At 47.1% G+C, this 23,730-nt stretch overlaps 1 protein-coding gene across 5 annotated transcripts in view; it reads left to right on the top strand.

Moving 5' to 3' along the window:
- SUSD6 (sushi domain containing 6) overlaps positions 1-11,451 on the top strand; it is an 89,775-nt gene extending 78,324 nt beyond the window's left edge. For all 5 annotated transcript variants that reach the window (XM_075105791.1, XM_075105785.1, XM_075105788.1 and 2 more), the window contains 3 exons: positions 2,600-2,738; positions 4,004-4,425; positions 5,416-11,451. In XM_075105791.1, the coding sequence (XP_074961892.1) occupies positions 2,600-2,738; positions 4,004-4,425; positions 5,416-5,441 (587 nt within the window). In that variant the 3' untranslated portion in view covers positions 5,442-11,451. The remainder of the gene's footprint in view (positions 1-2,599; positions 2,739-4,003; positions 4,426-5,415) is intronic.
- The last annotated feature ends 12,279 nt before the right edge of the window (positions 11,452-23,730 follow it).

Here is a 23,730-nt window from a genome sequence, read left to right as displayed (position 1 = left end):
AAGTAACTGTTGGCTTCCTGTGTCAAAGAGCTCGATGGTGCTGCTTTTCTCTGTACTGGCAGGAAAGGACATTGCTGACAAATTATTTCTGCCTCTCCCCAAATGGAAGTGGATAGCTCTTGTTTTGTGGGTCTCTCCCAGCTGAACAGGAATTCCTCTATCAAAGCAGGAAAGTAAAAACGTTTGCAGGAAAACGTTTCTCATACAGCTCTTAGCTTGCCTACGGCTCTTCTGCTTTAAAAGCATGTGTACTGGATAACGGGAGAACTCCCTCCCCTTTTCAGGTTTGGCTTGTTGATGGAGTCTTACTGCTTAGTCACCCTGAGTCAGCAAGATGTACACGCTGGCGTTAAGTCTAATAATCCATAAAGCAAAATGTGTTCACTTAATTGGAAGGAAACAGAGAAGCGCCTTCTTCAAGCTCTTTATGGAGCTCACTGCATACCCGTGATCTCTGGAACATCCAGTCCTGTCCCAAAGACAGTCTTCTCAGTGTCTCTGTCACAGCTACTCCAATAGCCCATTCCTGTGATGTGTAAGGAAGGGAATTGGGAGTTTACCTTGCAGCAACTAGATCCTGAAGAGGCTTTTCAAATTCAGCATAAGCTTCCTTTCCACAGTGGGTCCCCCTTCCCCTTGCTGCACCCAGGCTGGAGAACAAGGCTGTGCTATTGTGGGTCGTGTTCCCTGGGTGGCATTCCTGCATGGTGGCACTTGGTCTGTATCAGAGCTGAAGGGATTGTGTTGTGATGAGCAGAAATCCCTCAGATTTCTTTAGCAACCTGAAGGATCAGCGGTCTTATCAAAAATATGGAGCCTCAAAAGTCTGACCCAGTGAAAAAGCCATCGCTTTCACAGCACAGGCTGTGAAACAGCTGGGCAGGGTCGGGGACAGCTGAGGTTTAACTCATGGGTCTCTTTCGCAGGGCTAAAAGGAGGAGGAAGTGGGAGACTGTGGAGAGAAAGGCAGTAGGTCTTAAAATGATTGGTGATGGGTAAGATCCCACCTGCTCCATATAGAGTAAATGAAATCCCTAGCAGTTATCAGAGGTTTTATGTAGCTCTGAGCCTGTCAGCCCCATAGTCTTTTGACAGTTTATTGTATTAGCATCTTGTTGGAATATGACGTGGTGAATGTGCTGGAGGAGCGTACCCTGGGGTTGTGAGCAGTTTTACAGCATCATGTACTGATGCTGAAAATGGAGCCACCCCTATTTGCCTACCCTCTTCCCTGTCAGCATACTCAAAGTGCCTCGAGTAAAGGTGAAAATGGAAATCCTTACTCAACCCTATTTGCCAAGGGGAAAAATGTACCAGACATTGTTGGTTTTTTTTTTTTTTCCCTGGGGAGGGGTTGAGCTGCTTCTGAAAAATTTCAGGAAAACAAGTTCAAAACAACTAGACCAATAGGTTTGACCCCAAGAGAAGATACAGAAAATGCAAACTGGCTTTCTGGCTTACATGCCTGTTTTGGGCATGGATTTCAGGCTGTAGGCTTAAAAACAGTGGTCCTCCAGCTTTTAATTCTGATTGCATGCTCTTCTTCCCTCATCCCTACCTGCATGTGTATCCTGTTCCCACTGCAGTTTGAGACTTGTGCTCCTGAAGAATGTGTTGAATGTAGCAAAAAGGAATTGAGAAATTGCATACGTGGGCATGTCCTGAATGTGAAATACATGGTAGTATTTGCTGATGGGGAAGTGAGGTTTTTCTGATCCCTACTAAAGTCATAAATTAGGGACAGAGGCAACACACAGACAGATATTTGCTCTAGAGAGGGAGGTGAAAGGACTAGTGTAGCATTCTAGGCATGATCTGCAGTGCTCAGCAATACCAGCTCCAGGCCACAGGCCGTTCTCTCTCTACTCACAATTTATTCCTGTCTTGTAAGGGACCTTTAAAAGCCAAATTGCTTCCCATACAGTCACATGGCACAGCTGAGGAAGGGTAGGAAGGAGTAACATGAACAGGGCACACGTATCAAACACTGAAAACTCAGCATCCTGAAGCAACATGTGCCTTCTCTCTCTGTTCCCTGGCATATGTTTATGTGAGAGAGAAACTGAATACTTGCTGTGTCTTAAATATACCCAGCCAGGTGACTTCCACCCCTTCCTTTGGGGGGCTGTTCCATTAGCCAAGAAAACACATTTTTTGGAACTTTTCCTATTGTTGGCCTAAAATATCCTGCGTATTGTGCTAGACAATTATTGGCCTTGCTGGTGACATCAGGACACTGCCTGAGCAAAAGCTAAAAACATCTATATATAACATGACTCTTACCACCATCTATTGGTTCCCATGGCCTGCTTGCAACTGCTTTTCTGTTTGCCTTGTGTTTTTTTTCCAAAGGACCCTTGTATAGGCATGGTTTTTTTTCAGGTTCCCTTTACAGCTGATGAAGAGGTGTCAGCTTGAGCTCTGAACTGTCCTCTATAAGAGACAGGTGGTGTGCCTTGACTGTATGGGAAACTTGGGCTCCTCACATGTGCACCCAAATGTAACTCCTGAGAGCAGGCATTGTGGTTGTTTTTCTTTCCCTATGGCAGTGATTTAAGGAAGTGGATCATTTTACCTTGTGTTCCTGTTGATTTTGTAGAAAAGGACTCTCCTCCAACGATTGGAGTACCCACACTGTCCATAGTAGCCTCCACAGCAAGCTCCGTCGCCCTGATTCTGCTCTTAGTTGTGCTGTTTGTTTTGCTGCAGCCAAAGCTGAAGTCGTTCCATCATAGCAGGTAAGCGTAGCTGGGGTTTGGAGGGGCTCAGGGCATCCTGTTTCTTTGCAGCAGAAACCCACTAAGGTACTCACTCTTTTTAGGCCTTAATTTTGGAGCAACTTACCCCTTTGCTTCTCTGCTCCTGTTTTAATCACATCGGTGGCACCTCTGCCTCATGATCCAGCAGTAGTCTGAAATGGTGGTCTGCGATACCCAGCTGCAGTCCCCATTCTAACAGGCCAACTGATGAGTGGTTTCCTTGCCCTTTTTCCTTGGCTTTGAATGTGAACAGTTATGATCCCTACTAGCCTGGCTATAGATCAATCTCCTGCCTCTTCAAGCCTTGAATAGTTGCTGATATGTGTCTGGGTAGGTATATGGATCTCCCCCAGCCTGTTTTTGAGATCCCGTGGACACAAATTCAGGCAGTACTGCTGATTAGATACGTATGCAAATCTGCTGTAGTTCCCTGCTGTGGGAGGAGAACCCTCCTGGCCTGGGTTTGTGGATGAGAGACCCGGCCATAATACTGCTGCCAGCTGAGGTCAACAAAGTCACCGTGGACTGTCTCTTCCGAACCAGTTACTAGTACTCCTTAAATAAGAGCAGAGACATGGCTGTCCAGCAGTGGGGAGGTTGAGAGGTGGAGTCCTGGAGTCTGCCCTTTTCTGAAGAAGTCCAAACCATTGGAAGACAAGAATTCAATCTCAGGACTCTGACTCATGAGCCTAGGTGATTCACACTGTGCTGGTTTAAGAGCTGTCTGCCCCACCCTGCCAGAGGTTATCTTGCCAGCAGCAAAGGTGGCAGAACAGGCAGCGCTGGCTGTTAAAGAATATAACAGTGTAACAAGCTGAAATCAGCAGTGGTCAGAGCTCTTTTTTATATGCCAGCTGTGACAGCAGAGAGCTGAGTCATGATCTTTGTCAGATTTAGCTATGGAGGTAGGTGAGGTGAGAAGCACTGTAACCTTTTCAGCTCTTGCTGCTAAATCCATCGGGCACTGGGAATTACAGCGCCTGCTCATGTTTATGGCAATTCACAGCAGTAGGGCTGCAAGGCTGTGCTTGCTTGACCTTGTTAAACCGCTATTCATGTTTCTGTCTGTTCTCCCCTAAATAAGTCAATGGTGAGCATTAAGAGTTCTGCTGTGGGAGGTTACTGGAGTTCTTGGTAACATATGTTATATATATGTAACATATATGAGATGTGTTACCTATATATAAAAAAATATAGATGCTTAACTTGATTCCTCCCACCCCACTTTGTTTCTTTTTTTTGAGGCGAGACCAAGGTGTGTCTGGAGATCAAGTCTCTATCATGGTGGATGGTGTCCAAGTGGCCTTGCCGTCCTATGAAGAAGCAGTGTATGGCAGCACAGGGAACTGCATTCCACCCTCGGACTCCCGAGTGCAGATTGTGCTCTCGGAGGAAGCGGGGCAGAACGGAGCCAGAGACATGCAGCAGCAGGACCAAGGGGCTCACAATAGCTTTGAAAGAGAAGATGAAGCCCCCGGACATTCTGGACTGGGTGAAGCTAGTGGCTCTCGGCGTTCTGAAACTGTTCTTGTGCATCAGGCTGCTACCTCTTCCTGGGTAGCTGGCATGGCTAGCAGTAGACCTGTACACAAAGAGGTCCAGGATTCAGAAAGCAGTGACATACAGAGCCTTTTATCACTCACCTCCTCTGAGGAATACACAGATGGTAAGTGACTTGGGCAAGAAGCACTGAATAAGGTCCTTGTAAGAGTAAGTTCTGCAGTTGACTACCTAGAATGAAAATGGCAAGGAATGCCCCTATGTATGTCAGGCACCAGCAGACCTTTTGAAAAGAGGTGTCCTAGTCTCTGTGGCATGTTTCACAACTTAGACATGCAAGCAGTATTATTCTGAAGTATGCAGCGCTCTCAGCCTGGGAGCCTAGGGCAGTCTGTAAAGACTGTTGGGGTTCTGCCACTCATGCTTCTTGTCTTAGCAAAGGATTTGCAGAGAAACACCAGCCTCCAGCATCATAGTGCAAATGCAGTAAAATTGCTGTCTTTATGGAAAACAAGTAGGTGGGAGGATATGGTTGGAATAGAACCCCTTTGTGATGTTTGGGCTTCTTCATTTCTAGACTGTTTTAGTAAGCAGCTTACTGCCACAGTGCTGCAGCCTTGGCATGTGAGAAGACCTAAAAGGGATGTGCTTGAACTACTGTACAGGGCAGAGGGGCAAGTCTGTTAAACAGTCAGTGCGTCTTGTGTTCTTCACTTCTATTCTGCCCTGAAGGAGTGGCTTTACTATGCCAGAGCTGATGTGAAGCTGCAGCTTAAGGTTGCTTCTGCAGACACTGCTGTGTCTTAGGCAAGAAATGTAACTGGCTTGTAGCTAGCTCGGGGCAGAACTTATCCCTTCCGTGGTGTCAAGCCCTACAGCTGTAGTAATGCCACCCACAACTGTTGCAGTAAAAACAGTTATAGCGGATTTCCACTAAAGGGCGGAAATGGCAACACACCCTAAGATGGGCATTAAACCTCAATTGCGTAAACAGCAGAAAACCAAAAGTGAAGCTTAAAATAAATGCCCACAGTGTAGAAATTAGAGGATGCTGCCTCTGCGCTGTTTCTGTCACTGCCTGGAAACAGTTTTTCTGATGTGCATTGAACTGTAAAAGCTTGACTACTTTTTCTTTTTTTCTCTCCCCACCATTTAGATATTCCCTTACTGAAGGAAGCATGAGGCCTGCTCTGTTTGTCTAGCCTTCTCCCTGTTGGATTTCTTCCTCCTCCCCTCCCCCTGCCTTCAGGACAGAAGCACTCTGTGCAGCCTTCCCCGTCCTCCTGAGCTGTGCCCTGGATACCTCCGAGCAGAGATGCCCTCAGCTGAAGATCCAAAGGATGTTGCCAGGTTGCCTCCTGGATGCACCAGTGGAGTTGGTGCAGCGCTGGCTTCCCCATTCCATCAGCATCAGGGGCTCAAGGAACAGAGTGGATTTGAGCTCTCCTCTCCTCTTCCCCAGACAGATGTTTGACAGCAGTCTCTGAAGAGCTGCTTTTTTCTTGTGCCTTTCTCCTCACACCGGCTTGTTGCAGCTTATCAGCCTCTCTAGCCCTCCTGCTGCCCAGAGAGCAGGGACTAAAACCGCTTGCTCACTGGGTGCAGACACAGTTTATATATACGTATATATGTTATATAGGCTCTTCTCCTGGCATCCTCTTTGTGATAGGGTAGGACAAAAGGCCTCACTGGGACTGAAGTTGGGCTTGGGAGGGGTCCCAGTTAAGGGGCAGCTTGTGATGTCTAGAAGCGCCTCAGATGAGATGAGCTGTGTGCCGGCTTAGCTGTGCAATAACAGTTCATTGAGAATTGCTAGAGCGCTGAAGGCTGAGAAGTCCAATGTGCAGGAATGCCCTCTGTCCCCTTCTCAAAAACCATCTCTGCAGGAGTCCATTCCTGAAAATTACTTCTGTCTCCTCGTTCCTTCTCTACCCTCGCAGCCCACTTGATTATGCTGTGTTTCTAGAAGCTGGGACTGGGACTGTACTGCCAATTAAACAACCCTTTCAGCTTTGGTCTGGTGCCAGAGCAGCTCCTCGTGTTAGGTTGTAGGAAAGCCTTGGAGAACAACCCATGGTTAGCAGGGTCCAGAAAGCTTGGAGGATGTGACTTTCAGTTAACCAGCCCTGTGTTAACTGTGAGTTAGCCCCATTCACTGAGGCATCAGGACTGGAACCAAATTTGTGGCCCTGTTTTTCTGGATAAGCAGTCTGTCTCAAAGCTTTTTCACTTAAGGTGGTCCTGCACTGAAGCTTAGGTTCCCTTGGTCAGATCTTCAGGGAGAGGTAATGCTTTTGAGATGTCATCTGGAAGTGGTTCAGGTGTTTGAAAATGTCAAGAGAAAAAAAGCCCGTAGGTAGTGATTGCCTAGTGCCATTGGTGCAATACCAAGTTACCTTTCCAGCCACAGTAGGTAACTTGGTACTCGAATCCCATGTAACTACCATCTCAGAGGCTAGTGAGTCTTCCTAGCTTAGTACAGCAAGAGTCTGCTGTTTTACCCTAGAGGGCTTCAGTGGACCCACAGAGAAGGGCTTCTTCCTTGTGGCTGGGGGTAAGCAGCATTTTTAAAGTATCTCCTAAATATAATGCAGTTGCCTGTTGCTGTGAGGGAAGGTTGGCTACATTGACAGCAGTGTCAGAGGACACCATAGCTTATTCCTGAACCTAAGTTTCGAAGATTGTCTCAAGTTCTGGTATCAGGGAAAATAAAATCCAAAAATATGTATACCTCTGTGCCCACCCATCCCCCCACCCCTCCCCCCCGCCCAGTTACCTACAGCAGGTCAGAATATCCTGGTTGCTGTTAATAGGACTCCTTTTTTGGCAGGAAGCCACATTTATCTGGGGTAGGTGATCCAATTGCAAAAACATTTTGGTGGATATAAGGTTCTTCACCAGGGAGGTCTGGACGCCGTTCGGTGGGATTGGTTTCAGCAAGGAGAGTTGGCTTCTTAGATGCATGTACCTTGTCATAACTGTCTTGAAGTAACCAGGGAAGTGTTTGCCCTGTGAGAAGCTGCTAAATTTTCATTTGAGTTGAAGGAGCAAAATGTCATGGCCTTACACTTCATGTGCTAATGTACAGGTAAATAGGGATGCCGTCTTTGCTGCTTTGCTTTTGGTTTATGATCCTCACCGTCCTCATCCTTGTTGCTCTGGGAATATACTGTCACAGCACTTGGGAAAAGTGACACCACACCTTTGTGTATAAAATCACTGTGGCTCAGCTCCAGTTCCTGGAAATGGGGATCGGCCATAGTTTCCAGCCATGTACCTGCTGCTCCTGTTCCCGATTAGCTGTTAAATCCCAGGACACCTGGGACAGCGTGTGCCTGTGGATGGAAGAATCCTGTTTTCTCTATCCTTGTTTTAGAGGGATGTTATTAATTTAAAAATACAATATTTTAAAGTTCCTTCCCTATTGCTCATGTTACCTTGCACTAACACAAGGATTTGATAAATCCCATTTGGGTGGTTCAGATATTTTTTCTTCAGTTTGGGTTGTGAAAATCCCACGTTGTTTTACAGTGGGCTGCAGTGTCTCAGCTTCAAGTGCTGTAGAGGGAAAACGTTTTTACACATCTGCTATTGGAATTTTAGAAAATAAGCATGGGAACGTTTGTATTTAGTTTTTAACTCCTACCTTGGAAATGGTCTAAGCTTGAGCAAGTTGTCTTATTCACTGGTTTATCAGGGCAGGTGGAGGGGTCAAGTGAGTGTAGTGGTAAGGGAGTGTGGAGGGGAGAGTATGTGACTTCTTTCCTGCTACCTAACCAACTTGGAGCAGGAGTTGCTGCTCTTTATGCATTTAAGGTCCTGTCTAGTCAAACTGACCCTCAGCAATTGAAGTGAGAAGTCAGGTACAAGCTGTCTTCCTGCAAGGGACAGTCCTTTAACAGGGAGTGTTAGCACCGAGTTGGTGGGAGAATCCCATAATGAAGCTGGAAGCTGATCCCGAGGCCTGACCCTTGCCCTGGACAACCGCCTGCTCCGCCAGCAGAAAGCACATACCGTGTGACCCTGCCTCCTCTTTCTCTGCTACTGTAAAGCAAGCAGCTGCCAGCGGGGGAGAGAAAATCCAATTTGGGTGGGGAAGAGAAGGAAGCAAGCTGCACAGAAGAGGGAGTGCTTTAATTTTGCTTCATTTATAGAAATTGTGGGAAATGGCTTTACTAAGGAGGGGGGGAAATGCGGAGGTGGAGGGAAATATGCAAGCGTAGATCTTGTGATCAGACATAAACAGGCAGCTTCTGTTGGCTTGCTGAGAGGGTAAATCAGCAGCTTCCAGGCCAGTCTCTGCTGTGCTGGCTGGCAACCCCATCTGATGCTCCCAGTGCTTGCAGAAGAGCCTCTCCCCTGCAGCAACACTTGTGGCCACAGGCCCCAAGGACCCATGCAAGCCAGGACATGGAAAATGGTTTGGGGGCATCACATTTCTCTTGCCCACGTCCCCAGCTTTAGAGTTTATTTTCATATACCATGAGGTAGAATGGCCAGGGAGGAGCCCTCAGAGGTGCCTGCTTGAATTTTTTTCAAGGAGAGGAGCAAGGCCTCATTTTACTGGTTATCAAGTGATCGTTACTCATTCATGTTTGTTTTAATTCTGTAGAGGCTGAAGGACTGGGAAGTCTTTTGGGCAGAGATTTAAAAAAACCTAAATTGCACAATCCTGTCTTTACTTATGGGAGAAAGGACTGAGGCTTAAAGATCCCTCATTCATGAGCTCTGCTCTGTCTCAGGAGTGTTCATTACCCCTGAGCAAAGAGTGTGTCCTCTTTGGCTGTTGCCATAGGTACACGCAGCCTGGATCTCAGCGTGGTGGATGGGGAGCACAGGGGCTCAGCCTTGCAAGACGTAACGCAGTAGATTATTTTTTTTTTCCCCCCCTTTTTTGTTTCTGTGGTGGGGTCACAGCCTCCTTACATTTTTTCCTGCCTGTATCTGGTAAAAGAATTCAAAGGAAGGCAGTTTTTCTTATTTAACACTCATGACACAATCACCTCATGCTCTGTCATACATGCTGGATCCTGTGATATTCAAGAACGTTAAAATGATTTAATTACATTGGAAAAATAAAAATAGCACTTATTTTACAGGTTTCTGATATTTTTGGAGTCTGCTATGTTTAAAAAAGGGCCTTTCAGAAATTCAGAATATTATGTGCAATAGAAAAACCTCCTTGCCTCCCTTTCAGTTGCATACGGTTTGTTTTTTTTAAAATAAATAAAATGCAACCTACTGCCATGTTTACAGCCCAAGCATTGCAGAACTGGACCAGCCTGAGAGAACCAGAAAGTGAAGCTGACAGTAACCCATGGGGAATCGGGGTAGTCTCCTGTCAGGATCTGCATCATGAAGCTCAGTTCAAATGATTGTGTTAGAGCCTTCTGCCACCTTGAAGGGGGTCGGCAGCATTGGTGAGAGAGATGGCTTTGTGCGTTCTGGTTTTAAATAGCTTGTGTCTCCCTATCATTTACTGCAGAAGAGGTAAAAAACGAAGTCAGGAGGAGAGACGTGCTGCAGTATTTGAGTCTGTGGACTTGTTGCTGAGTTAACTTCATGAGTTTGGCGGGGAGAAGAGCTTAATGCACTTTTATCCTTTTTCTTAACCACCAGGGAACTTGCTGTGTAGAAGAACGCTTACTCAGCAAGCGTGCTGCTTGTTCACCCCTTGGGCATCTCCCCTAAGGTTTCTCCTTAGCCTTTCAGCTCTGGTGTGGTGAATCATTTAATGCATCTGGAGTGTTTCTTTGGCCTTTCAGCACATGGAGAAGTTAGATGTGTTAGGAAGAAATCTGCTACACATGTTTTGGAGGAAACATCCTCAGATGCTTGCAGAGGTGGATGACTTGGATCAATATTGAGGAGTGGGGCTAAGAGAGCAACAGGCTCAGCCACTGGAAATAATCTGGGATGGTTAAGTAGTGCAGCACAGGAAATCCAGGGACCACAAGGAGGAGGGTAGGGAAGAGCTGTGACTGAAAACAGAGGTATGCTGCAGGCTAATGAGCTAATGCATTCATGACCGGGTTGTAAGGAGCTTGTGCTCTGTTTAAGCAATTTAGCGGACACCAGCACACTTGCTATGTGAAAAAAATATTAATGTACAACCGGTTGGACACACTGACATTTCCTTGCTGACCTTTTTAGAACATTTCCAAAACCTGGTTTTACTGTTCTGATAGCAGTTGTTTAAAAAAAAAAAAAAAAAAAATCTGCCTTACTGCTCTGTTCAGATAACTAATTGAATCAATTTCACTTTCTGGTTTCTGTAGAGAAATGCAATAAATCCCATCTATTTTGCACATCCTGCTTCACCCCATCCTCATTCCTTAGTCTGTACCAGGGAACTGCCGACTGAACTTGCTCTTTCTGAAAACCTTTGTTTGCAGAAGAACTTCATTAGAAAGCATTTATTCTCTGTGACACACTTTGAAAGTGCAGAGAGGTTTCCTAGAACAGGCTTCATTTTAAGGTGTATTTTTATACAGAAAATAAGCCTTTCTCCAATCCTTCATCCCCTCCTCCTGCCCTTCCGCAGCAGGACAGAGCACACCACTTCCCTCACTTCTCTTCAGGGCCCTGTGTTAAGCACAGCTTCCAATCTCGACCCTCTGCAGATGACGTACAGGTATATGTGCCCACCAGAACGGGTTCTAGTGATGATCTGCATGTGCTTTCCGTCAGCTGCCTTTTGCGTCTGTCCTCGAGTGAGCAAGGACAGAGGCAACTGAGTTGTGCTGGAAAATGTCTTAGTTCTGATTCTCAGATTTGCTTCCTCCAAAAGAAAACAAAGTGAAGTTGTCTGTGAAGCAGACGCCCTGTGATGCAGTGGGTAGGCTGCTGGTAGTTGCTGATGCAAATGCAAGGGGAGCTTGATTGCCTTTGTGCATTAATCTTTTCTTCTTTCCTCTATATGTTTTCTTTTTGTCTGAATTGCACCACTATGGAATTATTTGCAGAATGGTACTCCAGTGTGGGATTTAAAAACAAAACCATGACTGATGCCATGCAGGATGTCACTCAATTGGTTTTATTTTGCTTTATTTTATATATATTTTTCTGGTATCCTGTACATTGCAGTGGGTGTGAAGATAGTATTTTAATATTTGTACAAAGTTTAATTTAATTGTTCTATGTATATAACTGCATTTCTAAATTAAAAAAAATTTCTTTTGAAGTGAAGCGATATTTGCTTGCGTGTATATGTACATTTTTTTTTTTAAACTGCTTGGGCCTTGAGGACTGGATGTCCAGCAGATCATTAGTGAATATGTTGCAGTAGTGCAATGCCTTCCATGTGAAGATCAGGATGAAGCTTAAGCTGGGGGTGCTCAAATGGCTTGGGGAAGGAGGTGTGCAGAGTTGGTGTGGCCTTAAAAGGATCATGTGTCTCCAAAAATACTGTCCACTCTCATAATTAGTGGCCACCTTCGGTGGGCCTGCATATAACTGCATGAGGAATTGGGCCAGGCTGGTTCAAGGGCTGTTCTGGGAGGGCTGGGATCACTCAAGTGCTACCTGGACCCGTTGTCTTGGCTGACATTCGTGGCAGTTGTTTTTAGCAGATGCTCCTCAGCCCACCTGAGAAGTCTCAAGATCTGTGCAGACTTGCTGCTGACTAGGCTGGGCAGGGTCTTTGTTTGCCTTTACTATAGCACTCTGTGTGTGCATGGCGATTTACTAATGTGGTGCAGAAAGACACCTACTAGTGCTCTGTCCCTTCCTCTGCTCCCCCAAATAAAACATAGTCTCTGCAGTCTGAGTCACTTAGGAGCAAGCAGGAATGACCAGTCGTTGGAGAGGAAGGGTGTGAGCTGGGAGGACACGGCAGTCACTTGGCTGTCCCATGGCAGCGGTACGAAACGCGTGCCTGCTGGGTCTGTGCACGAGAAAAGGCAATAGCAATAAAGCAAGAGGGGCTGAATGTGTCAGGAGACCTGAAGGACATGGGGGGACCTCAAAGAGGGAGTAAGGCTGGGTCTGGATTTGATATAAGGAGGTAAGATGCATTTTGGGGCACATCTGAAGTGACTGCTGCATGGTTTTCTTACATTCCTCTGCTTGCCAGGCTGGGAACCTGCAGCGATGACTACGGCACCGATGGTGGAGAGCTGCTGCCGTGCCTTCATCCATTGGCGGGGCCCTTGGGAGCAGCATGTTGGGAGGCCGGCCAAAGTGTTAACGATGGGAAAGGGGAGGGAGAGAAAGGTTTAAAGAGATGATGTATGGCACGAGAGAACTTCAGAGAGAAAGCAGGGGTAAATATAATGGATAATTAATCTTGGAGATGAGAACAGTGTATACAGGAAGAGGATGTTATTTTTAGAGGGAAGATAGCTCTGATTGGCAAAATACTAATCCAAAGCAGGTAGCAGGACAGCATAGGAGATGTTGGAGAGAGCTTTCAAATGTGTGGGCGTAGCCAGTGCAGGTCTGAGTGCGGAGGTGAGGCTGGGTGCAGGCTCTGCTCTTCCCTCCTCTGGGTAGTCGTGCTGCACCAGGAGGATGGCACAGGCAGAAACTGCAGAGGAACAGACACCTGTTGTTCTGTTAGTGCTATATACAGTCCTTTTTTATTATTATAATAGTTTGCTTTGCTTCAAAGACCTAAAGTAACATTGCCCTTTGAGGCAAATGAGCGTTCCTTTCTCCTAAGGAAATCTATTGGTAGTGTAATAGGGAAGGGAAGGGGAGTGGAGATCCTTTTGGCCCACTTGTTAACAACAACTTAACTTTGGCCAGCTTAAAGATGTTACGAGATTTTTTATATACTCACATATATGATTTTTATCCTCTGTGGAGGATCAGGCAGGTTAAAGAGAAGTGAAGGGATAACATGTACCTTGTTCCCATTTCCATTTATTCCTTAGATTATTCCCACGCAGCAAGCTGATCTTAACATAGTTTTGCCACCACAGAACTGGAGCTCTGTGGCCTGTGCCTGCCCTCCTGTAGCGGATAGTTGGCACGTGGGAGTTGGTGGTCTCCAGGAACTGCTTTTAAATTATTACTGTTTTTCACTGGGCTATGGTCTCCTGTCATAGGAATTCTGGCAGCCAGGAATGCCTGTCTTGTTCTGCAGCTCTTATCTATTAGACACATTGGAAATAATTTGTCATCTCTGGTTTGTGCCTGCAGTGAGAAGTGACCGTGGGAGCCAAGCCCAAGGGAAGCCAGCCTGAGGTGGGTGGTCTGGGAAATCCTTCTTAACAGTTGGCCCTTCAGCTGAAGGGCGGAAAGACCAGGGTGCGCAGGAACACCTCCGCTTCCAGAAAAGCAGCCTCACCACAAAGACATCTACTGCGCCACAAAGCCGCTTTGAGAAACTTGCTCGGGAAAGGGCATAGATGGGCTCCTGCCCTTACCAGGCGTCCTGCCAGCCGGTGCACTATGCTGCCCAGCGTCCAAAACAGGATGTTCTGTACATGTGTATTTTCCAGGAACGCAAAGCCATAGACACACCAGCCCCATTGCAACCATAGGCTTTAACTCTTTAACAGGACAGAGCACATCTGGAGCCTTTCCTTGCCACCCCGGCTGCTGAATGCTGCAACGCCACCGTTGGAAAGATTTGCAGTGGGATTGTGTTATCAAGTAGTCCCTTGGTGTACTGTGGCTTTGCCCCTGCCAGAAACTGCCCCTGCGTTAACAGGTCCCCCAACCTCTGCTCTGTTTTTAGGGGTGTCACGAAATGCAGGATTCCCCCTCCTGAAAGCACAAGGATGCCGGCAGGCTACATGCCAGAAAGCCCTGTGCTTTGCAAAGCAAGTGTTTGCAGGCGGCTCCTCACCCACCAGGGCTGTGCAGAGGGGCCCCTTACAAGTGCTGTCCCTGGAGAAGAGAGCAGGGTCTGGCCAGGATGCGCTGCCAGCCCCCATCCCTCCTCGGCTGCGGTACTTGGCAAAACTGCAATGGTCTCTCTCGGCACTGAGCTGTCTTCCTGGTGTGCAGGGGAAGGGATAGACAAATGCACACGATGGACTTTCCAATCCTCTTTGTGCCCTTTTGCAGGAGGACGATATTTACCGTCAAACTCCTCACCTCAACCATCAGTGAGACTTGGGGGGGAGACGCAGCAGAGCTGAGGAGCCCTGAGGGTACCTCGGCATAAGGTGGTTGTCCTTTGGCAGCTTTCTGTCATCTGGCTCATGCTGGGCTCAGGGTAGATCTGTGGGACACAGCTCAGGCTTTTCATGTTACATCCATTAAAAAAAAAAGATTTTGGAGCAAGAGGGCACAGACAGGTGCCAACGCAGGGCACAAACACACTTTTCTCCTCCAGGCATATGCTCAGATCTTCTTGGAGCTATTTTAGGGGGTGGTGTTTGAGACCATGATGTGTTTAGCAGCTCTGCCTGACAAGTGGGGTCTGTCTTCCAGGCCTGTGGATCCCAAGTGAGGCCGGGGGACCCACTTCATGGGGCAGACACGCTCTCCCTGTCCCCACATGTGGCAAACCACAGTGCCCAGCAGCCCTGGGACAGCCTGCAGCGGGGCAGTCGGGCACTGCTGGGCTCAGGGCTGATGTTCTCAGGGAAGGAGGAGGGGAGCCATAGTGGGCTGGAGTGTGCTCTGGATACCTGAGAGCACCAAGGAGTCCTCGGCAGCAGGTAGGTGTCCCTCCCCTTGCCACTGCTGTTGGACAAGGTGTGCTGTACTTAGACTTGCTCCTGCCATTGTGCCTGGGGCTGCCACCGCCCTGCGGCTCCCAGTGGCAGCTGAGGGTGGGAGAAGGACAGGTTGGAGAGCTGGCGGGGGCAGTGCACATCTCTCCTTACAGGTCAGTGGCAGCTGGGGATGCTGTTTGCAAGGCTGGGGCTGGGCTGGGCAGAACTGCTGGCTGCAGCTGGCACAGCTGGATTTGCTGCTGCGCTGGCTGTACCCATCAGGCACCCCCTCCCTTAAGAAGTGCTAATGTGCTACCCATATTTAGGAAGTATATAATGTTTAAAGTCTCCTCATGTTGAAGAGACCAGGGGCCAGGTTTGGGAGTAGCAGAGTTTTCCTGGGGAGGATAGCTCAGGCAGCGAAGCCCTCTTGGCCAAGCCCAATGGGAGCCAGAAGCAGAAGCCTGGCACCCAAGGGGTGACAGCGCTGCATTTCCCACCTCGTGCTCCCATCCCTGGGTGCTGCAGGGCAGCATGGGGTTCCCCGCAGGTGGGACAGACCAGCAGCCTTGCACAAACCACTTTCCTCCATCTCCATGATCCTCTGCCTGCGCAGGATGGCAGCAATGTCCCTGTAACAGCTGTTTCCAAGAGATTTATGATCGTGGGTTCAGCTCTGCAGACAAAGTTGTTACCATCCTATGGGCTGTGTCTGCCCTCATAAACGTAACCTGACTCCAAATAATTGCTTCCTCTGGGAAGTTTTAAAACAGTTGATTTGTTACTGAAACCGTGCGATATTTCTCTTGTGCATCTTTGGTGCATTTTCAACAGCCTTACAAATAACTGGGAATTTATCTTTGTGACATCTCAGTGGGTGGGAAGGCCTACGCTGTCCCTGTTGATGGGAGGGGAAAAAACAAAGCACAGAGAACTGCAGTAACCTTCTCCAGGTCATACCAGAGGCTGTGTTGCAGGTGGAGAAACAAATGCTCTTAATGACACCTTCAGCATGCCTTCTTCCAGACCTCTGCTTCAGCTGTGACCTCCTGTTTGCTCTGCACATGGTGATCCAGCTGTCACCCCGAGGGATGGCCCCTTTACTCCAGCACAGGCTGTGCCCAAAGGGAATGACTGAAATGGTAATTCAGAGATATTGATTCTCCTCATCTTGGAAGTGTAATGCCAAGGGCTGCACCTGCTACATAATCACTCTTTTCTTGTTCTGCCTTGTGGCTGCTGAGTTTGAGATAAACCAGTCAGGGCTGTGCCCTGGGGAATCAAATGGAGGCTCTGCTGTTCCCACACCAAGGCAGGTCGGCGGGGACTTGGGAGAGTCACACAGGAAGGTGAGCTTTCATCTTTGCTGCATTTTGGCAACGAAAAGGAATTTCAGAACAAAGTGGTAAAAATGCAACTGAGTGGAGCGTGGGAGGGGTCTGGATGCAGGGACACGTGGTGCTGGGGTACCTCTGAGGCGCTGGAATTAGGTTTTCTTGCTTACTGGTGCAATAGGGAACAACGTATGTTGCTGTTTTGGTTGGTTTATCAGTTGTTGGGCTGGTCCCTGTGAGTTGAGGGCCAAGGATTAACACCTTGTAGCTTCCCCCTGCAATTGGCAGGGGGACAATTATGAGAGGTCCAGAGACTTTAAATGTTTCTTCCTTTGTTTCTTCCCTGCTCTGCATTTATACAAAGCCATCCTAATCTTTTTATGCTGGGTATTTCTTTTTTTGCCTGGTTTCTCAGGATGCAAACTACGATTGCACCTTCATCTTTCCCACGGGAGGAAAACCCCCCACAGCACCATCTTATTGCTACTCTCCTAAGCTGCAGTAGCAAGGAAGGGATGTAAATGGGACAGAGAGCAAGCAGTCTTCCCACTCTCCCTCCAGCAGTGTCCACGCTGCAACCGGAGCATGATCTTTTGGGGCACGGGGGGTGGCTGTGCCACCCGGTTTGCCGTGAGGGTCTCTTTCGTTTGAGCTTCTAACGCCGTTTAAAAACCTGTCCGGGGTGGTCCCCGATTTTCCCAGCGCCGTTAGATCTACCTGGGGCAGATCCTGCGAGCAAAAACCCCACCGTGGGGAGGGAGGGGAGGCAGCCTCCACCAGCGGCGGTCCCACACCCCCACCTAGCGCCCGCTCGCCCCGCAGCGCCCGCAGCTCGCCACCGGCCCTCGGGGCGTGCAGAAGAGAAGCGGCGGCAGCGAGGGAGGCTCCCCGGCTCGCCGGGATGCCGCCAGCGAAGAGCCGCAGGGCTGACGGGTGGCACTCGCGGGCCGACTGCGGGTTTGCGAGGATGGCTGGCGGTTCCCATGCTTGCACAAATTTCGTGGCCGTCCTCTGGCAACTAGAGGCTGATTAGGGGTTAAGAATGAAGGTGTGTTCCTCTAGCCAAAGAATTATTTTGGGAGGGAGTAAAGAAAAGGTTATTTGTATTTAAAATCAAAATAATGGAAGTTTTTTGGGGAAAAAAAACCAAAACCACACAAACAACAACAACAACAAAAATCCAAACAAAAAACTCAACAAATCTACTTTAGCAACCAGAATGCTGGCACAGGGAGGATAAATAGGTTTAAACTAGCCATGATGGACATTAGGCCAGAAATTAGGATCACCACCACCGGTTAGATAGTAGGGGAGCCTTGTGGCAGGGTCAGGGAAGCCGGGAAGATGACTGGTTTTAACATGTAGCCTGATCGCTTTGTGAAATGTCAAGCACTTGCCCAAGAATGGGGCCTTCCAACTTCAATGGTGCCAGCAATAGTGATCAAGTTGAAAAGGAGCTGATAAATACTGATAAATGCCAGGACACCTAAGCCAGATCAGGCTCTCAAGAGGACGAAACTTGAAATAGTGGTGGCTTTGGTCTAAACCAGCCTGTGTTCCACGACAACCTGAGAAAGCCTTCCGAGGCCGTGCACTGGGAGGCTGCTCCTCTCCGCAGACTCTAAGGTGGCACTTGCATCTGCAGAGGGTCACAAGCCCATCTTAAACACCTGGCTTGGGCCAGAAACCCCTTGGAGGGTTTTTTTTTCTGCTTTGTTGGGCAAAACCCTGCTGATTTCTTCAGTGCGAGGGTGTCCTATTTGTTTGTGGCACCTAATGGCCATTGAGAAACCAAACCTCTGTAGCTGCTCAGGGTGATCATCTGCTCCCTGCAGTTAGCAGAGCTAGCTGCTTTCTTTGCCAGAGCAATGTGGAGTCATTTTCTTACAGGAGAGGAAACAAATTCTCCAGACGCAATGCCCTTCTGGGCAATTGCTGCAGTTGCCTCTGAAATTTTCAAAAACACAAAATATTTTTTTTCAGATGTCGTCTTTTATGGGGTTTCATAACTAAAAAAAGGTTATTTAAAACTTTTATGTGTCTCCTTTTTTGTCTGGTGAGGGAGCAGGGGTATATTAATGCTTGAGGGGGATTCCCTTCCTCGCCTGCTTCTCAAAGAAAGCTTGCCTTGTTTAAAGTGTTTTCCTTCTGCCTGTCTCCATAGAAAATATTAGGGATATGGGGTCTGGTATTCATTATAAGCTCCCAACAGAGTAAGATCAATGAAACTTTAAATAAAGCAGCTGTGAGCCAATATGTCATTTAGCTGCTGAAGTTAAAAGCGTGTGTAACAAAAACGGAGCTTAATGGCGAGGGCTTTTATTCCCTCTTTCAGAAGTTCGCGTGATATTGTCTTGTTGCTTCACAGTCACACAAGGCGGGTCTTGCCTGAATTTTTCATCTGTGCACCTACCTATCTGGTAGAGCATGAAACCTAGATAGCCACGGCTACTTTTACCTTTGCAATCAGAGGTACCTAAGGGTTTAACCAAAGATACTCTTTCTTTTCTTGAATGTGAAAATAATTAGGTAAAACCTAAAAGCTTATTAAAATTGCCTTTTCTTAATAGTGAATGAAATTTAGAAAGTACTTTTTTTTTTTCCCCCTAGCCTTGGGAAAGAACCAAACCCAAAATAGGACCGAACAAAATCCCCGCGCAGTTGTCAGGAACACTAAAACCTTCCCTGCATGCACTATTTGGTTGCAGCGTGTTACACACCAAGCCTGGCAGTACTTTCCCCAGGTGACTGTTCTCCTCCACCATGAAGCTGCCTGGCATAATACGCATATTTCCATCCTAGTGCGACAGCTGAGCCAGGGCCATGGAGAGATTTATTCACCAGACAAGGAGTCCATTTTCATTCCTCTCTCAGCAGCACAGCCGCAGCAGCAGAGGCTGTCCAGGTCAGCCTTGTAACACAAATTCAGCCCTGCCTGAAGAAAAGCCCTGGGCTGCCAGGAGGTTCACTCGCACCAACAGATGGGAAGGAGTGGTGGGAGGCACCCAAGGGAGCAACCACATATTCAAGCAGTGTGATATTTATAATTTTAATCAGCAGTATTGCAGTTAAGTCCAAGACACAGGGAAACAGAGGAAAGGTCACACAAGAGCAATGAAATTATCAGAGGCTGGAAGGACTTACAAGAAGAGATGAAAAGGGCTAAATATGTGATCTCAGCTGAGCATAGGGGCTAAAGGAGCTTGATATTACCATCCAAAGGGAACTGTCCCCAGGGAGGAAAAGGGATTCTTTAGCCTTGTTCAAGGGCTTGTAACAAAATGTGACGGGAGGAGTCTTGAAAGAAAAATACAGGTTAAATAGAAAAAAAAGTTCCTCCTGATGTCATTTGTTAAACTGAAATGATTTCCCACAGGGAGCAGCTGAAGGCCAGGCTCTCAACTTGTCTGTACGCTGGGAGGGGGACATACTTTCCTGTGCTTTAGGAAAGTCGAGGAGCTGGGGCAAGTACTGAGTGATGGACTGGCCTGCCAGGCTCTTCATCTTCCAGCTTTCTGCCTGCCAGAAATAACGGCCTGTGCCTGTTGTTTATCCTACGTGCCATCTGATGCTTGAATTTGACAACAGTAAGAAAACTCTTCTGCCTGTGTATGTGCTGGGAATTAGCAACCAGGGTTGTCGGAGGGTCGTGTAGCAGAATCAGATCCTTGAAAAGCTGCTGTGGCCTTCTTTAATGAATTGTGCAGCTCAGGGGGCTGCATGAGAGATGCTTTGGCTGTTTCAGAGCTGCAGAAATGATGACAAATAAAAAAGAGGTCTGTATAATCATGTCGTCTGTTGCTGGCAGACACATGGTCAGGGCATTGTGGTGGCTGAACGTTTAATTCTAGAGCAATAGGTGCAATATGTGCTCCTGCATGGTCTGGGGGAAAGAGCAAATAGAAAATATGTCTATTCCCCAATGAATTTAATCTTCCTAAAACAATTTAAAATCCAATTTAAACAGTAGGCATTCCAGCCATTGTGTTTGTGAGCAAAGCCCAAAAAGTATCTGAACAAAGAACATATTTTCACCAAAAGGGACATCCTCAGCTCAATGTTGGAAAATTGGCAGAGTCACTGATCCGAGTGCAGAATTTGGGAAGGCAGCTGCACTGTCAACATTTCCTTATAGGAGGTGACACCAATTCCTGGGCCAAGTGAGCAGGCATTTTGGAGCAAGGACTGCAGAAGGAACAAAGCTAATGCAGATAATGATTCACTGGCAGGAACCAGACACCAGCACTCCTGGCCTCGTACTCTGCAGCGTCCCGACAACCCCAGGGTGCCTGACTGTGCATTCGTTCTCTAAGCTGCAGCAGGAAAGCCACCACTCCAGCTGGCCTAGCACACAGCACCAGTAAGCCCAGGGCAGCTGCAGGTGCTGCTGGTGAAAGGTCTGGGAATTGAGCTGCCGCCTTCTTCTGGAGCGGGCAAGTCACGCAGCAGCTCTGCTGTTGCCTCGTGATGGTCCTTGTGTCCAAAGTCTGAGACAGAGGCACCCTTGTCTGTGAGGCCAAAACTTTAAGTTCTGGCAGAAAGTTAGCAGGATGGCAGATCATTAACTGAAAGCACCAGACCCAGATGTGGGTCTGGGAACCAGGCTGACGCACCAAACCACTCCATGTGAAATTACTAACCATGTTAGTAAACTGCTGAGGGAGGCTGAGCGCTCTGTGTGCTTCCTGCACTCCCCTGGCCCCAGCTGGGTAACAACCAGCCCCTCAGAGGCCCGCTGAGGCAAGTGAGAAGGGCAGGCACTGCTGGAGACATCTGTGGCCTTAGGTTACTGTGGCTTTGCAGCCTGGCATGCACAGCAGCTCGCCGCATGCTGACGTCAGGGCTCGGAGGTTGAACTTGGTACGGACTGATCCTCGCACCCTGCTATTGGCCTTTAAAGTCTACATGGAGAGCAGCACCATTCAGTCAAAGCCAGATGCTTAACAATCAAGACATGCATGTGAAATCTTCTCCCGATCCTTCGAGCTGTTGCACCCTGAGGGCTGTCTCATGCAGACCTCTGTATTTGCTGGTGTACATCCCTTCTTAATGCCTGCAGATGAGAGTGCTTTGTAGCACCAAAGGCCCACCGTGCTGATGGGGTGCTTCTTGCAAAAAGAGCTGGTGTCTGAGGATAGTATGAGCCAAAATCTGCTGAATCTTACCTTTCATTTAGATAACCTTTCCAGCATTTGCGGCTGAAAGTCAAATATTCAGAGTATGAATTGCTGTCTTCTTGAGGGCTTGGTTGACTATCATATGGGCTAGGGGAAGGGTGAATTCCAGTGTCCTCCCTAATGATACTAGCTCTGTGCTGTTATACCTGGCACATGGATCACAGGATGGTTTAAAGCTCAAGGGCCTGATGTCACGTGGTGGCATGGTGCCCAGCAGGGAGAGAGCACTTTAGAGGTAAATTCTCTGGTTTGGACACTGTGAGATGTGGATCTAGTTACTACTTCTCTGACAGCAGAGCCCTGTCAAGGGGGAGGAGTGACTGATAATTTGGATTGAAAAAAAAATTTGGTATTACAGTTGCCCTGAAAGTTGAGTCATGAAAACTGAAGGAGAGAAAACAGCAAGTGGAGAAGCTGGGAGCAGAAACCTCCAGAACCAAGACTGCCACTTTCAAAGAGTTATAATGCTTAAATATACCTTTTCAAAGTAACTATAGTGGCATAAAAAATCCATGCATGCTAGCCATGATTTATGCGTGGTTAAACTGTCGGTGAAATTGCAGGATCTATCAGAAGGTTGGAGGAACCAAGATGCAACGGCACAACTACGTGGTACATTGTTTTAATGTTGTTTTTGCTTAGTATAAGAGTTGCCTAAAAGTAAGAAATAAAACCATTAGTGATGGGACATGTACCATCGTCCCCAGACTTGAAAAGCATGTGCTACTGTTAGGTGATACAGACATGGCAAGACAGCACTGATAACACTCCAACCTTCTGCAAGGGTTTGACATCAACTTCTTAAAGATATCACAAAGCTCTTCGCGAACTCTATGGCAGCCATATGCATGTTGGAGTAGTTCTGTGCCATAAGAAAGCTGAGGTTGTTGTTAAATCTTTCTTACATTAAGTAGATCGTCACTTGTCCCTTAGATCTCGTATGCTCTGTTGCCACATCCCAGAATAGGTTTTACCTGATTCTGCAATGCCAGTGTACTTGTTATTTTTCAGCTTGTGATCTACTTTAGCTCAAGCCTTTACAGATGTTACTATTTCCTAAATGCATATTTCTGATTTTGTACTGGTGGATTAGACTTCCTAAATGTAGCGTGCCCTTGTTCTTGCAGAATTTCATCTTGTTGTTGAATCATTCCTTTGGTTTCTGCAACTCATTTTGAGTTCTGTTCTTGTCTTCATAGTGTTTGAAACTCTTCCCAGGCTGATTCATCTGCATGTTTTAACACTGCATGCTCTAATCTGCTTAACAAATTAATAATGCAGGTGTTGAATGGTCCTGTGCTAAGAAGAGATCCCTGACTCCACAAAGGAATTGTTCCCAAGTTTGTCAAGGAGCTATTTTGAAAGCAAACTCTGAAGAAGTTGTGCTTCCAGCTTACAATGAATTTTACCTTGGTATTTGCCTGTTTGCTTAAGGAAAATGGACCAAAATCTTTATTATATTCAGCTTTAACACATGTCCCTCTTCCTCTCTTGTCCACTAGCTTAGTTATTCCAACAAGGGTCATTGGATTCATTTGAAACAGCTTGTACTTGATTGCCTGCCTTGTTCGTGCGAGCAGCTTACCAGTTTACTGAATGAAAGTGCTCATAAACTGATTATTTAATCTTTTGTTTCACTGCCTTTCTGACCTTTGAAGTTAAGTTTGCCAATTGAAAAATAACTGCACCACTGGGAAGTTAGGTGTTTGAGACAGTGCTAGAGATTTCTTGGTGATGGTTCATTAGTTACTTCAAGGAGTTTCTTAAGGATTAAAAGTCCTGGCTGCTTGAGAATATGTGAAATTTCTTCATCCTATTCATCTCCTGTTATGACCTATGTTCTTCACACCCTTCTTAAGATGAATACTGGGTCTCAGTTAAGCAAAAGGTGAAGATGACATGACATGCTCAGAGTTTGTAATCTGCCGTCTGCTGAAAACAAAAACTGTGGCCAATGTTAGTCCCTGGGTCTGTGTAAACAAAGAAGATGGTTTGTCAAAACAAAGACATGGTATGATTTGAGCTGCTTGGAAATGTAATGGCAGACCACAGCCATGAGTGCAGTGGCTGCATTTTGGGGTACATCTAACATCAAGTTAAATCAGAAAGGGCCTCATGTGGCTTTCAGGAACGGTCTGAAAGGGCCAGCTGAGGAAGGACACATGATCCTGCAGCTCTCCTGTTACCCTCTGAAGGTTTATAAATAGCTTTGACCCAGTAAAATGTTTTTTGTAGCAGTCTATAACTTGCTTTCACAGCGTTGTGAGATTTCCTCATGAGTTCACATACTGCATCTACAACTACACACACTGAGCTGGTGTAAACTTGTTCTGATGGTTCAAATATT

The sequence above is a fragment of the Phalacrocorax aristotelis genome, chromosome 10 (assembly GCF_949628215.1).
Source record: "Phalacrocorax aristotelis chromosome 10, bGulAri2.1, whole genome shotgun sequence".
Taxonomy (NCBI): Eukaryota; Metazoa; Chordata; class Aves; order Suliformes; family Phalacrocoracidae; genus Phalacrocorax; species Phalacrocorax aristotelis.
This window is presented reverse-complemented; position numbering and strand designations above follow the sequence as displayed.